The sequence below is a fragment of the Dendropsophus ebraccatus genome, chromosome 11, assembly GCF_027789765.1.
Source record: "Dendropsophus ebraccatus isolate aDenEbr1 chromosome 11, aDenEbr1.pat, whole genome shotgun sequence".
Taxonomy (NCBI): Eukaryota; Metazoa; Chordata; class Amphibia; order Anura; family Hylidae; genus Dendropsophus; species Dendropsophus ebraccatus.
The window spans coordinates 25,231,865-25,246,666 of NC_091464.1; the positions used below are offsets into that span (position 1 = coordinate 25,231,865).

Here is a 14,802-nt window from a genome sequence, read left to right on the forward strand (position 1 = left end):
TGACAAAACGACGATGGGAAAAAAAAAAAGTGTGTGTGAACAACTAAACATAACTTCCACAAATAATTGTCATGAACATTAAAAACCTCTATTCAATACACTATGGGAAAGATTGATCAAACATGGTGTAAAGTGAAACTGGCTCAGTTGCCCCTAGCAACCAATCAGATTCCACCTTCCATTCCTCACAGACTCTTTGGAAAATGAAAGGTGGAATCTGATTGGTTGCTAGGGGCAACTGAGCCAGTCTCACTTTACACCATGTTTGATAAATCCCCCTCTTTATTCTTCCTTTTCCCTCCATGAGCATGGGGTGGGTTTTAGTTCAGCCTTTGCCATCCACCTGTTAATATTGTGGCCATGTACTTTATATAATAAAGCACTCAGACAATTAATAAATGATAAATATAGTTTATAGAATGTCAGGCAATATCAGTGCGGTCATCAATATTAATATCATATAAATAGCATAATATAATATGTGTTCTTAGGATGTCATATAACATAGGAGCATAGAGCAGATTTGGTCAATATCCAGAACAGACCGGGGAACATTTACTAATCTTTGAAACATTCTGGTATATCAGTCTCCTGGCATAAGAGATATACATTTCTTAATAAATACAGGGCACATGTTTTATACAAGACAGATGAAAGGCTGGTCTACATATATTCCCTCCTTAGACCGAAGTGTCAGACCATGTACCAAACTATACTATTTAACACGTCTTTAGACGTCCCCTCCCAAGGGAAGTGCAAAGAGTTTGTAAAACGCATAATAAAGTAGTACAAGGCATGGAAGCCAGGTATTTTTTGGGTAAAAACACAATCAGAATTCAATCTGAGGAGTAAATGATCCCCGTGATTTCAGTATATTGTAATAGTTGTAGTACATTTTACCAAACATAACCATCAAAGAGTTAAAAGTGTACTCCGGGAAAAATCTTTTTCTTTCAAATCAACTGGTTTCAAAAAATTTGTAATTTGCTTCTATTTAAAAATTTCCAATCTTTCAGTACTGGTGTTTTCAGTGGTGTTTTCCTGCAGGACATACAGCAACTGACAAGTACCGGAAGACTGAAGATTTTACAATAGACGTAAATTATAAATTTATATAATTCTCTAAAACCGGTTGATTTGAAAGAAAAAGATTTTCGCTGGAGTACCCCTTTAATTTTCAGTGCAATGTGTTTGGCTCATGTTTCCACTGATTTCTTTTAAAGCGACTCTGTACCCACAATCTGTCCCCCACAAACCACTTGTTCCACCAGATAGCTGCTTTTAATGCAAGATCTGTCCTGGGGTCCATTCGGCATGTGATGCAGTTATTGTCCTAAAAAACTACTTTTAAACTTGCAGCCCTGTGTCAAACGGCCGTGGCCTAGAATGTCTATGCATAAGGCTGGCACAACCCCTCCGTCCCTCCTCCCCACCCTATTCGTCATTAGGATTGCCACTGGAACATTTTCTCCATGCTGAACATTGCACAGGTGCCTTAACGATTCAGCCCGTGTGCCAGGCTGACACAGGTGAGGAATAGGAGACAATCTGCCTGGAGCATTCCTAATGAGGAAGAGGGCGGGGAGGAGGGACAGAAAGGTTGTGGCAGCCTAATGCATACACAATCTCGGCCATGGTCATTGGGCACAGGGCTGCAAGTTTAAAAGTTGTTTTTTAGGACAATAACTGCATCACTTGGCGAACAGAGCCCAGGACAGATCTTGGATTAAAAGCAGCTATCAGAAGGTACAAGTGGTTTGGGGGGTCGGATTGTGGGTACAGAGTCGCTTTAAAGATGAGCGCAACTCCAGCACACTCCAGTCCAATTGTTCAGCATTTGAATAACAATGGATGAAGAAGTTGGATGTAGCCTAGGGAGCCTGGTAAAACACTGATAAAGCCTATGGCCTTTGGCTGTACCCATGGTTTCCCGGACACCCTAGGGCTGCATCCAACTTCTTCAGCCACCGGTAATCGAATGCTTGAGCATGCTAGAGCTGTGATCATTCCTAATTTCATTGCTTCCTTTTGCTGGAATCCAGTTTTAGTTCTGGAGTGGGAACACATTAAACAGACTTAAAAATCTGCCGGTCATTAGGCTGAGCATGCCTGAGTGCTGCCTAACAAACGCATGGGATATAAGTAACCGTATGCTTAAACAGGTACATTATATATCCGTCATTGACTAAAACTGTATAAAATGCATACTGGACAGAATATGCAATTGTATTAAAAAGTATAGCGACAGGACTACTGTGCTATCATGGCTTGCATAGCACCGGTAGAATATAAAATTCAAAAACACCCGAATAAATTGATCGTTGTGTAAAAGTTTTGCATCCTTGTTGTATCCAAAATTATTTTACAGTAAATGCTGACGCTTAAATCCGCAGTTCCACGGGCTGTTTTCTCATAATCATTTCTTGCGCTCTTCTTTTAGAACTCTTATGTTTTGTGAAGCATTTCTCAGAGATCGGATACGCAAAGCGCCATTGGGATTTGCCATTGGAAATTAGGTAAAAAATTGCATCTTCATAACCTTGGCAATAAAAGTCATTGAGTACCTGTAAGTGCGAGATAAAACAGCAAAAACACTTGTAACATACATAAGCCAGATGTACAGTATACCTGCATATATTTATGTGCATACATGGTATATGTGCCCACAATTATCTGGTTCTTCATGCAAGTGTTTACTCAACCAATCAATGCAATAAATTCAGACCAAACACAAAAATTTCTAAGAGATCATATGAGTAACAAATAAGGTGGTACCAGCAATGTAGAAACGGCTGGTACAAAGAACAAAAAACAAGTGGGTAACAATTTTGTGAGATAGAACGTCTTATTCATCAGAAAAGGGGGGTGTGCGCATCCACCTGGGGAGTGGAACACCTGCAGGCTGGGGAAGGGCACCACTAGTGTGGTGTTCATAGTATGGATAGATATAGGTCTTGATGCCCTGATTTATGCAAAATCGAGGTAAAAAAGCAGCAAATTTGCAAATCATTTCCAAATCATGGCAAAACTGTAGCCTGGAGACAATACTCCAATGAAAGTACAAGTCTGTTTGGGTGGCCATGGGCCCCTCAGGAGCTTAGGGCCCCGGACTACCGCCCGAAACGGACCTATTATAATCCGCTGAGTGTATATTATAAAAGAGTTCAAAAAGCACAGTGTATGTTGTAATGTATTTCAGGGGCTATAGTGTATTTTTTAATAGGGGGTGTGGTGTATATTATAATGAATTATAGGTGGCACAGTTTATATTTTAATGTATTTTGGGGGTATGATACATTATAATGAACTTTAGGGGGTCAAGTGTACATTTTAACGAATGGTAGGGGGCACAGTGTGTATTATCATAAATTTCAGGACACACAGTATGTATTATTACTAATTTTAGGGGATCTGGTGTATATTATAATTAATTTCAAAGGGCATGGTTTGGGCCCTTTTGATAGAAAACTTCTATAGTGCGTTAAATTGATTTGCCAATTGGTAGATTTAATTAATAGAGTTCTTAGCATTATTTGAATGGTAGGAAATGATGGGGGGGGGGCATTTTTTTTTTTAAAGATTTGCCCACATGTTGGCCAAATTACCTAGAAACTGCCATCGGTCAGAATAAAAATAATCAGACCTGTCCTAGGTGACAGCAATAATCTTGTCTTGCAACAATGGTAACACATTTACAACCATTTCTTTTATTGCTCCAGTACATCCAAAATCAAAGAATAAAAGTATTTGGCTAAATTAAAAGTGTCCATATTTTCTGTGTACAATTGTGAACCCGCAGTTGTGGACAGATTAAACACCCATTCATTTCTACTGCCCCATTCACAAGCCTGAAGGCGTTACAGCCTGTGATCCCATGAATGGGTCTGTGCAATGGCGGACTGCTACGGATACACATCCACAGTGCTGTTCATGGCATAGTGTATGTGTAGTGTATATGAGTCGGGGGTTTCCCTAAGTTTAGGCAGAGAATGGACCCTATATTATATTGACATAGATTTATTAATGTATTGGTTATTCTATATTGTATTATAAGAGAGGAGCCATGCTAGAGATGGGTCATCTTTATTAGTCACACACATCACTCTCAGGGAGTTACCATAGCAACACCAGCTGCCTCCTTAGTGTGTTACACTAGCTAGGAGAAAGGTCCAGAAAGAGGGCGGAGCTTTTCTAGTAAGCTCCCCTCAAGAGGCAGAAAATCCGCTGCGGTTCCGGTACGTGTGAACGTACTCTTAAAGGAATCCCATTCCACTAGGTTGTGGTTCACTACCTATCCAATTCACAAAAGGGCGACTCCACATACACCAACCATCTCCATTGTACCATGAGTGACCCATCTCTGGCAGTTGGCTATGTAGAGAGAGGGATGTTAAGCACAAAGAAACGGTTTAAGTTATGTACTTCTTATGCTTCACCTTTAAGTAAATGTCACTGTTGTACATCACTGCCTCGACTCCCTGTTGTCTGATTTTCTCTGCACCTCCTCACCTTTAAGGGCTTCTCCATCACCACCTCAGGCAGCAGTAATAGAGAAGCCCCAGAGGGAACTACAAGTACCATCCTCACCAAACACCTAGGTGCAGTCCCTCTCTATAACCTCTGTGGCCGTATTTACCTCTGGGTACAGCTCTTGTCTCCATGATTACATTCTACAAACAATCCTGGTGTAGTTTGGCTGTGCAGTTATACTTTCTTCCCTATGTAAGGAGTATGGGACAGAAGGCAGTACGACTGGGTTTGCAGGCTACATAGAGGGTGTTTGCAGTCTGTGACCATGAAAACACATAGGGTACCATATTAGCTCATGTAGACACAAAATGGTGGGATTATTCTAACAAACCATATACAAATATCCTTTATTGTTTATTTAGATGAATTTCAGAAATATATATTTTTTTTAAAATGGTATGGTTTCTGACCATCTACATTTTTAGGTTTACAACTCTATTCATCTGACCTCCCCCAGGTTGCGCATGTTCATGCAAGTCATTGGGGTACACTGAAATTTTTGTCGGTCATATACTTACAGCGGTTGATGGCGGGAATAAAGAATAGCTCAGTCTACACAGGTTCTCGAATGAGAGCTGGAAACTGGTGTTGAAAACCTGAAAGCAAAGATGGCTGACAGGGCTATCTCTGGGGCAAATGTCAATCTCCCCTGTGAAGGGGGATACGGTTATTATAGACTTAAAACCAAAGAATGGCTGAAAATTTGTAAATCCACCATCAATGTATCTCTGTAGTAAAGAAACAAACAAAAATGGATAAGTAAGTTTAGTACCCATGCATGTAATATATTACTATCAGAGGCGCAGCCAGCAGCTCCTGGGCTCCAATGTAAAATCTCTACCAGCTTCTTACTACCAGCCATTTATAATACTGGTGTGGGAGAGGGGCCACTAGGCCTTCTGAAGCGCCAAGGCGTTGGCATGGCTGTTCTCCCATTGCCCTCTCCCACCATCTTCCAATTCTCTGCTCGCCACTCTGCTTTCTATTTCTGAGATGGACTTGTCTCAGCAGTGATGAGCTCTTCAGCCAGTCACCGACTGAGGCGGGACGCAGCTGCTGTCAGTGATTGGCTGAGCAGATAGTCACTGTTGAGACAAGTCTGCTTTAAGGCCAGTTCACATGGAATAGAAGTGGTGGAATTCCATGGCGGAACTCTCCGACGCAGAATCCTGCCAACCTCCGTGTCATACAGGCAGTCTATGGGGGGCTTGCAGGCGCGGAGAGAGGAGGCGCACAAGCCCTCCCATAGACTGCCTGTATGGCGCGGAGGTTGGCGGGCTTTCTGCCAGTGAACTGACACTTAGAAGAAGGAAGAAAACTGACACTTTAATGACCTCCACAAAAAAATCTATTTTTTTTTGCTACCCTGATAACTTTAGGGTACGTTCACACTGAGGAAAATGGGCAGAAATTCCAAGCGGAACCCCCACCGCAGATTCCGCTTGGAATTCTGCCTGCCTCAGTGTCTCAATGTGATGTATAGCGTGCCACTGCTTTACACTCAAAAAATTGTCATGTCAATTCTTTGAGCGGAGATCCGCGGAGAGCGGAGGCAGGCTACAAATTACATTGAGACACTTTGGCAGGCGGAATTCCGAGTCTGCTGCGGGGGTTCCGCTCTGAATTTCCGCCTGTTTTCCTCAGTGTGAACATACACTTAGGGCCAGTTCACTCAAATTAAAAGAGGCGGAATTCCGCAACGGAACTCTCCGTGCGCGAGCCCTCCCATAGACAGCCTGTATGACACAGAGGCTGACGAAATTCTGCGACGGAGAGTGAACTGGCCTTTTAGAGTTGGTTTTTATGAACTTATCTCTGAACAATATTGTCTGAAATCTACATCCTCTCTCTTCATCAATGGCTTAGGCTGTTGCTATGTTTGTCCCGTTATCTGTCTACAGATTTGCTTTAAAACTACGTTCACACAACATTTTTGGAGGCGGAAATATGGACATTGTTTTGTGTTATACCAGTCCATTCCATTGTATGGTTGTATGGTACTGGTATTGATAGGGCAGAAAAGCAAATCTTGCATCTGTCCACAGGTATGGTGCTGTTTTGGGGGGAAAAAATATAAGGATGTTCCTTTTTTTACCTATCCAGATAACAACAGTAGCTGGATCAAAAAACATTTTTTGCCACAATTTGCTCAAAACTGTATAATATACAAAAATATTTTTATGAGCAATTCCTAAATTATTCTGTAAGATATGGTAGTTTAATAATAAAAAAAATATATATAGTCACTCTACAAAACCACTAGATCGTTTAAGTACAGAATATGGTGTGCAGCATTTGGCACATTAAAAGGTAACTGATTTTTCAAAAAAACTTTTGACATATCCTAGGTACAAATTAAATGTTTTTAGAGGTCTGGGTGTTTGGAGTACTGCTCCTCCTCACTATCTGTGTACACGGTCTGAGACGGCACTATGGTTAGATTATGAGGCTGTCTTGATCATATGATTCACAGCTAGAAGAGAATACACTTAGTGCAGCCTTCTCTAGTTACTAATCTTAGTCTAAAAAATTTTTTGGGAAAGCACAGTGACCCTTTAAAGGGAATCTGTCACTAAGTTTAATTAGGGCAGCATAAACTACTGACAGAAATGCCGAACAGATCGGAGTATTACTTCCATAATTTTGTTCAGCTATTGTTCTAAAATGTAGGAGAACAGGATTCTCCCCCCACCCTAGCTGCTGATTGACAGCTCACTGCATGTACACAGCATGAATTGATAACTGCCAATCAGCAGCTGGTGGGCGGAGTTTTCTGCTTCTCATGAATATCGAGGACTACTGAGCTCATGCACATAATGCAAAGGATTTCTTATTGTCCATGTTATTCAGGAGGATATCTGTGGATCCGCTGCACAGAACAATATAAGAAATAAATCATTGTGTTTAGCTTCTCTATCACTAGTTTATACAACCCTGAGATAGGACAGCATAAAAATACTGACTTAGTCGCTTTAAGTATATTGATACATAAAAAGATGTCTTGATGCCTATGTGTGTTACATAACAATAAGCTTTACTTACCACTCCTCGGAATAAAGGTGGCACAAACCCACAATAAAAAGGAACAAAACAACTGCAGAGAAGAGCCTGTGAAAACAATCAATACAACAGGTTTGCCATCTTAATACCATAGTCTGTACACATACTAATTAAAAAAGGGGTACTCCAGCCATTCAATATGTTTTATCTACTACTGCCCTTTCATATAACATAATAATGATCCTATTCTTATCTAACCATGCTCCCCCAGGGTCCCTCAGGGAACCTTTGGGTTCCATGTTGAAAGCTTCTACCACCACTTGACAGCCTGCTCAATGACAGACTGCTAGCCAATCACTGGCCACAGTGTTGTCCCGCTTCAGTCAGTGACTAGATGAACAGGCTGCCAAGAAACTGAAATACTCCCAGTTTTTCATCTGTTCACATTGTTTTAATTTCACTCACTAGTGTAGAAGAGAAACAGATCTCTGATCTCAGGGAGACCAGCCAAAAGAAAACACTGCCGGCTGCTAGTGAAAGCGCTCAATGCAGTGAAGTCCTAGGTGCATTGCCCCCTGGGAAACATGAATATGCAAAAGTAGAGCCCGAGGAGCTTCATCAAAGAGTCTCAAAACACAGGACTAGCCAGATATCCCTCCGGGAAGGACCAAGCCAAGGGGTGGCTCCTGTAAGGAAACCACCAAAGCCACCATATTAAGTGGCCCTATAAGTCAATGTAATGACAAGGGAAAAACCAAGGCCAGGTAACCATCCACATACAGCTGTTTTGGGGTGTTGCCCCTCATCAGTGTGGAGCAGGATTCTGGCTAGGTGGGAGCAATGCCTAGTGGATCCATAAGAGAAACAGATCACTGATCTCAGGGAGACCAGCCAAACAATAACACTGCCGGCTGCTAGTGAAAGCGCTCAATGCAGTGAAGTCCTAGGTGCTTTGCCCCCTGGGAAACATGAATATGCAAAAGGTGTCGCCCCTCATCAATGTGGAGTGTGGGGGCAATGCACCTAGGAATTCACTGCATTGAGCGCTTTCACTAGCAGCCGGCAGTGTTTTCGTTTGGCTGGTCTCCCTGAGATCAGAGATCTGTTTCTCTTATGGCTCCACTAGGCATTGCTCCGACCTAGCCAGAATCCTGCTCCACACTGATGAGGGGCAACACCCCGAAACAGCTGTATGTGGATGGTTACCTGGCCTTGGTTTTTCCCTTGGCATTACATTGACTTATAGGGCCACTTAATATGGTGGTTTTGGTGGTTTCCTTACCGGAGCCACCCCTTGGCTGGGTCCTTCCCGGAGGGATATCTGGCTAGTCCTGTGTTTTAAGACTCTTTGATGAGGCTCCACGGGCTCTTCTTTTGCATACTCACTAGTGTAAGCATTGTGCAAAAATGTGTCATTTTTGTATGCTAGAAAACTAGCAGGCAAGCCTTGACAAATTCCCACAAATTTCACATGAAATCTAGATTTTCAGAAAAAAAACCATTTCCTATTAATTAATACAATACGATATTCTACCTGCATGACCTCTTCTTTGGACTTGAAGTCGGAAACCAGTATGTTTTTTCCATCTGATATCCGGGTGAGTGCAATGCTGAGTCTTCCTCTTGCAACCTCATGCGCATTGTCAGGTAAAAGGTTGAGGAGAGCTTTCCGTAAAATTGTTAACAAATTAAACGTTGGAAAAAAAGGACCGAGTATGTTTTTTCTAGCTTCAGTGGCTGCATCTAATATTACCCTCCGTATCCTATCTGTAAGGAGAGAAAGAGGGGCAAGAAAATGTATACTCTTAGAATAATAGTCAGAAAAAAAAAAATCTAAGGCCATGTTCACACAACGTAAGTAAAGTATTAATCACGGCCGTTGTTGCTGTGATTAATACTTAAATTACACTGTGCTGAAGCTAAAAGGAATCCCGGCCGAAGTGTATACACATAGGGGGAGATTTATCAAACATGGTGTAATCTGGCTCAGTTGCCCCTAGCAACCAATCAGATTCCACCTTTCATTCCTCACAGACTCTTTGGAAAATGAAAGGTGGAATCTGATTGGTTGCTAGGGACAACTGAGCCAGTTTCACTTTACACCATGTTTGATAAATCTTCCCCATAGTATACACTCCGACCGGGATCACTAGCGGCCACGCAAAAAACGGACATGTCAGCTTTCTGCAACCGCTATTCAATGAATAGAATGCATAGAACGGCTGGTGTTATACATAGTGTGCTATTTATAAAGAACGTACGCCATATTGGTTAAACATGAAACATTCAACTCTTTGGGCCTGAAGAGGACAGCTAAGCATTGTACTCTGCTATCTTGAGCAAGCCCATAGAGTTCAACCTTGTGATTGGTCAGGTTCCTAGTGGTTAACGACAATGTTCTTTATGTATTTTAAGAATATCACCCCAGAAAAAGTTAGAAATTTTACAAATTACTCTTTAAAGGTGTTGGCCACTTTATAGTAAAATTGCTCAGTGTACAGTATTAGTAAGTGAACTCACTGTATATACTGACAGCAGCTCCCTGTGTACCTCATAGAGCTAAAATCAAACTCCCCTTCTCCAAGTTGTGCTGTCCTGCTCTGTGGTGAGTCTGTCCACAAGATGGCCGACATGGAGGAGCATATGACCATGCCCCACCCCCAGTGTCCACCACTGAGCCTGTATATGTCTATAGTGGACTCAGGGGGCAGGGCATGGTCATATCCTCCTCCATGGCGGCCATCTTATGTACAGACTCACCACAGAGCAGCAGGAGAGGAGTCCGATTTTAGCTCTATGAGGTGCACAGGGAACTGTTAGTATATACAGTACACTTACTAATACTGTACACAACAATTTTACTATAAAGTGGCCAACCCCTTTAATGAGGCTCTGATAAATGGGAGACACGATAGAGACAGGAGACACAACAGAGGCTGCAGGACAGAATAGAAACACTTATATAATAAGACTTAGGCAGACGTGCTCTAACATAAACACTCAAATCCACTCAACTCCTCGAACGCAGTCTCATATAAACTATTTCACTCCCCTCCCTTCAGCCTCCTCTAACCTACAGTCCCATGTAAATGACAACAATAATAATAATAATATTAATAATATTTATTTGTATAGTACCAACATATTATGCAGTACTGTCATCACTTAAATTGGTCTCTGTCCCCATGGAAGCTCACAATCTAAATTCCAAATTGACCCACCTGTATGTTTTGTAGTGTGGGAAGAAACTGGAGTGGAGAAATGCCACTCTCCCACTCTTGTAGAACTACAACCCTCAGCAGGAGCTCCTGGCTGCTGCTCAGCCCGCACTGCCCTGGGCAGCACAGGGAGAGAGATTTATCTAACTATCTTTCCCCCCTCCCTCCCTGTGCCGTGCGGGCTGAGCATCAGCCAGGAGTGCCTGCTGAGAGTTGTAGTTGTACAAGACTGGTAGAGCGGCATCAGATGTCCCCACACTGCCCCCTACAGACCCCAGAGAGAAGATGCCCCCCTCCTACCACCTACATATTCCAGATGCTGTAGGGGCTGAGCGGCAATCTCCCAGTGCTGCCCCATACAGACCCCAGACAGAGGATGCCTCCCCCTACCCCAGATGCTGTATGGACTGGAAGGCATGCTGAGAGTTCCCTTCCCCCCCCCCCCCCCCCAGGTGACAGGATGCTGCTGCTGTACCGGAAGATGAGGAGAGCATGCTGAGAGTTCCCTCCTCCCCCTCCCCGGAGGAGGGAGGGAGGAAGGGAGAGGGAAAAGGGGGCAGTGTGGGGACATCTGATGCTGCTCTCCCAGTCTTGTACAACTACAACTCTCAGCAGGCGCTCCTGGCTGCTGCTCAGCCCACATGGCACAGGGATGGAGGGGGGAAGATAGTTAGATGCATCTCTCTCCCTGTGCTGCCCGGTGCAGTGTGGGCTGAGCAGCAGCCAGGAGCGCCTGCTGAGGGTTGTAGTTCTACAAGAGTGGGAGAGTTGCATTTCCTTGAGATCTGTCCGAGCCTGTGTACATGTTACATCCCTCTCCCTATGGTGAATACATGCAGGCTCAGCTATCGGACTACACTACACTACATAGACTTCTACATATACTGCGCCCCGTGCTGGGCACTTCATGTGAATTACACCTGATTCGTGACGTCAGTTTTTTACAGAATCTGAAGCCTGCCCGATCTACTAGATTGAGGAAAATAGCACTAAATGTGCATTTCCCAAAACTAGGTGACAGAGTCCCTGTTAGGTGTTCATACACAGCATTGCCAGGTAAGTCTTTACTAGCTGACTGGGCAGAGAATATACAGCTATGCCTCCAGCTCAGACTAAGCAAAGCCCAATTCTGTATAGCCACTGGCCCAGTTCAGGAGCAATGCTTTTCTATGCAAATTCTACTTTATTGAAACAAAGTCCGGTGAAAATTTTTATTAAAGTATTGTATTGTCCCCCAAAAGTTATACAAATACTCCTATTATGGGAAATGCTTATAAAGTGCTTTTTCCCTGCACTTACTACTGCATCAAGGCTTCACTTCCTGGATAACATGGTGATGTCACTTCCTGGATAACATGGTGATGTCACTTCCTGGATAACATGGTGATGTCACTTTCTGGATAACATAGTAATGCGCCGAGGACGGAGTTCATCTAGCAGCACCATTAAGTGTGTACACTCACAATGCAGTCAATGGCCAGTTTTTGTGTCTGTATTTCAGCCAGTTAGGCCACCTCTCTCTTGGCTTGTAATTTTTGGCTTGCTTATTTTTTGTACTCATTTTTATTCTTCTTATTTTAATTAAATTTTTTTACCTAGTTTGTGGTGTTTTTTTCCAGCGCAAAAAACGCAACTATGTGTACTATTTTTATAGCCTTTTTCCAAACTAAAAAAGTAGGTATGAAGGAAGCCTTAAAGACCCTATTAACCGAGAGATTATTGGTCATATTCATCTGATTATAGGCAGTTATGGACGATAATCGCTTGCTGGCTGATCCTTAACTTTCAACATGTTGAAAGATTTTTGAATGACGACAGTCTGCTGGCTGTCGCTCCGTGCAATAGCAGCAGCAGACCGCCTCTTTCTCTCAGGGCCCCCCGCTCTGATCCACTTGGTGGTCGGTGCTGATGTGACAGGTCGGTTCTCGCTTGCTCCTCCAGATCGTCCCGTGTAATAGGGCCTTTAAAAGTGTTGTCTGGGGAGATGACTAAAGGCATTCTGCTCCCCACCACCCACCTGGACATAGAGGCGGTGGGTGTATATCCCAATGGGCACCCACCCCCTCCACATCTTGGAAGGCTTACTTCCAAGATGTAGAGAATCGCAGGAAGTAAGTACCGGGGAACAGACAACTTTAGCTATCTTCTGCTTCCTGGACAACCCCAAAAAAGCTAAAAAAAAACAATAAACGTGTGTGTCATAAAGCAAGTCATAAAGGAAAATGAGAGAGAGTGCCCCGGGGGAACCATTGCCAGTTCCATCGCATACAGTATACAGCCCCATTTTCACTCTGCCACCCCAGAGTGCAGTACAACCCTGTGGAAGTCTTTATGCCAGTTTGACTGTAACTCTGACCAGTATAAAGGCTCTATTACACAAAGTGATTATCAGCCGTAAGGAACGATAATCACTTTGCGTAATAGAAGATAACGATCAGGCGACATGCACAATGTCGGCTGATTATTGTCTTTCAACAGGCTGAAAAACCAACGATCTGCTACCATCGCTCCATGTTATAGGAGCGGTGGCAGCAGACCACAGCTGTCTCCTATGGGCTGTCCAAACAATCTGACAATCGCCCAGGCAGCCCCCTCACAGCTCCCTGAGGCTCCTCCTGGCTCTCACCTGTCCCTCCTCGCTCGCCATCGGCACGTGTAATAGCACCGACAGTGGGTGGAGAAATGAGGAGCAAGAGAGCGCTGACCTGACAGGTCGGTACTCACTTGCTCTCCACATCGCCCCGTGTAATATGGGCTTAAAACCACAGGACCCAGCCAGCCCATGATTGTTGTGCCTTTTCTGGGCTGACACACTGCCACTATGGCAAAAAATACTTTTTTCCATATGGTTCTTTTTTTTTTCCCCCACGCATTCCGCAGCTCACACTGTCCGGCGGACTGATGCTGGCGCCTGTGTTATAGACTCCATTCTATGCACAGGGGGATTCCATCGCCCGTCCAAAGAATGAACACGTTCATTCTTTGGACGGAGGACGGCATCCACCCGTGCATAGAATGGAGTCTATGACACAAGCGGAGACGCGCGCACCTGCATCAATCCGCCGACGGGTGCGGGCTGCGAAATGCCCGATGAGTTATCCATCGCCATTCTGCAGTGTGCACGTACCCTTACAAGTGATGCTATATACCACTATTCTGGTCATACATTTTCACTATTTTAAGAACATTCTAGTAACACATTTGTGTTTAACACGTAAAGCCATGCACAAATATTCCCTAACATGAGCAATCATGTAAATATTAAAAAAAAAAAACACACACAAAAAAAAACTGCACAGGTGCATTAGTAAATTTACTAAATTCCTTTACGTTAGCAAACGTCTATGTAACATGCATCAAAGTATCAGTGGTGCAAAATAGTAAAGTAACAGCGTTCCTTACCTAGATTAACCTTCAAGACTACGGCAGCTGCAACAAGAGCCCCTGCTGAAGCTCCATACACCTTAGGGGCTGACGTCAATATTTCTGGAGCCAGGTCAAGCAGGGCTTTCACTGCTCCTATCTGGTACAAAGAGAGAAAACCGCTGCCAGAGAAAGAGAGAGACGGAGAGTTCTTTCCAGAGAGGGTCTCATATTCCATGGCATTGAGAGAGCGGCTGTTTCCTTGCCTAGAGACTGTGTGTACAGGAAATAAACTCCTCTCTGTCGATTCATTAATTCATTCCGCTGAGGATTTATAGAATGAACTATAATAGCTGCAGCCCCTTCTCAGACCCCCTGCTGGATTAGGCTAAAAAGTCTGCAGCCAACAAAGAAGCTCTTTGTGGTGACCGCTTATTTAAATGGTCTGCATGTTACATAAGTGATTGACAGGCAGCCTTTCTGGTTTACAGGCTGGTCATATTGTCCATAACTGCTGTGTTCTCAGGACAACGACATGTCTGGGACAGCACTTATCTGAGGGTTTATCTGGAACACCTGACCAGTGATTTTCCTACATCCAGGTTCACATTCATCAACTCTCTGGTGTGTTCCTGGGTTTACGGCAATGTACGCTGTAACGTAGAGGTTGGGCGTAGTGTAAAAAAAAGTT

At 43.5% G+C, this 14,802-nt stretch overlaps 1 protein-coding gene across 1 annotated transcript; it reads right to left on the bottom strand.

Moving 5' to 3' along the window:
• Window positions 1-1,925: 1,925 nt before the first annotated feature.
• LOC138767883 (omega-hydroxyceramide transacylase-like) lies at window positions 1,926-14,470 on the bottom strand. The gene is made up of 5 exons (XM_069945748.1): window positions 14,151-14,470; window positions 9,065-9,297; window positions 7,573-7,638; window positions 5,049-5,258; window positions 1,926-2,564 (listed from the first exon to the last, which is right to left on the bottom strand). Exons 1-5 carry the CDS (start codon window positions 14,347-14,349, stop codon window positions 2,382-2,384), a joined length of 891 nt encoding a protein of 296 aa, XP_069801849.1. The 5' UTR covers window positions 14,350-14,470; the 3' UTR covers window positions 1,926-2,381.
• Between the last annotated feature and the right edge of the window lie 332 nt (window positions 14,471-14,802).

What these genes read in the sequence shown, in the direction of transcription:
- LOC138767883 (XM_069945748.1), bottom strand. Translation starts at nt 14,349, where the DNA reads ATGGAATATGAGACCCTCTCTGGAAAGAACTCTCCGTCTCTCTCTTTC. An exon ending in AGTCTTGAAGGTTAATCTAG is followed by an intron (nt 9,298 to 14,150) that starts GTAAGGAACGCT and finishes CTCTCCTTACAG; the next exon opens with ATAGGATACGGAGGGTAATA. An exon ending in CACCTTTATTCCGAGGAGTG is followed by an intron (nt 5,259 to 7,572) that starts GTAAGTAAAGCT and finishes TCTTTACTACAG; the next exon opens with AGATACATTGATGGTGGATT.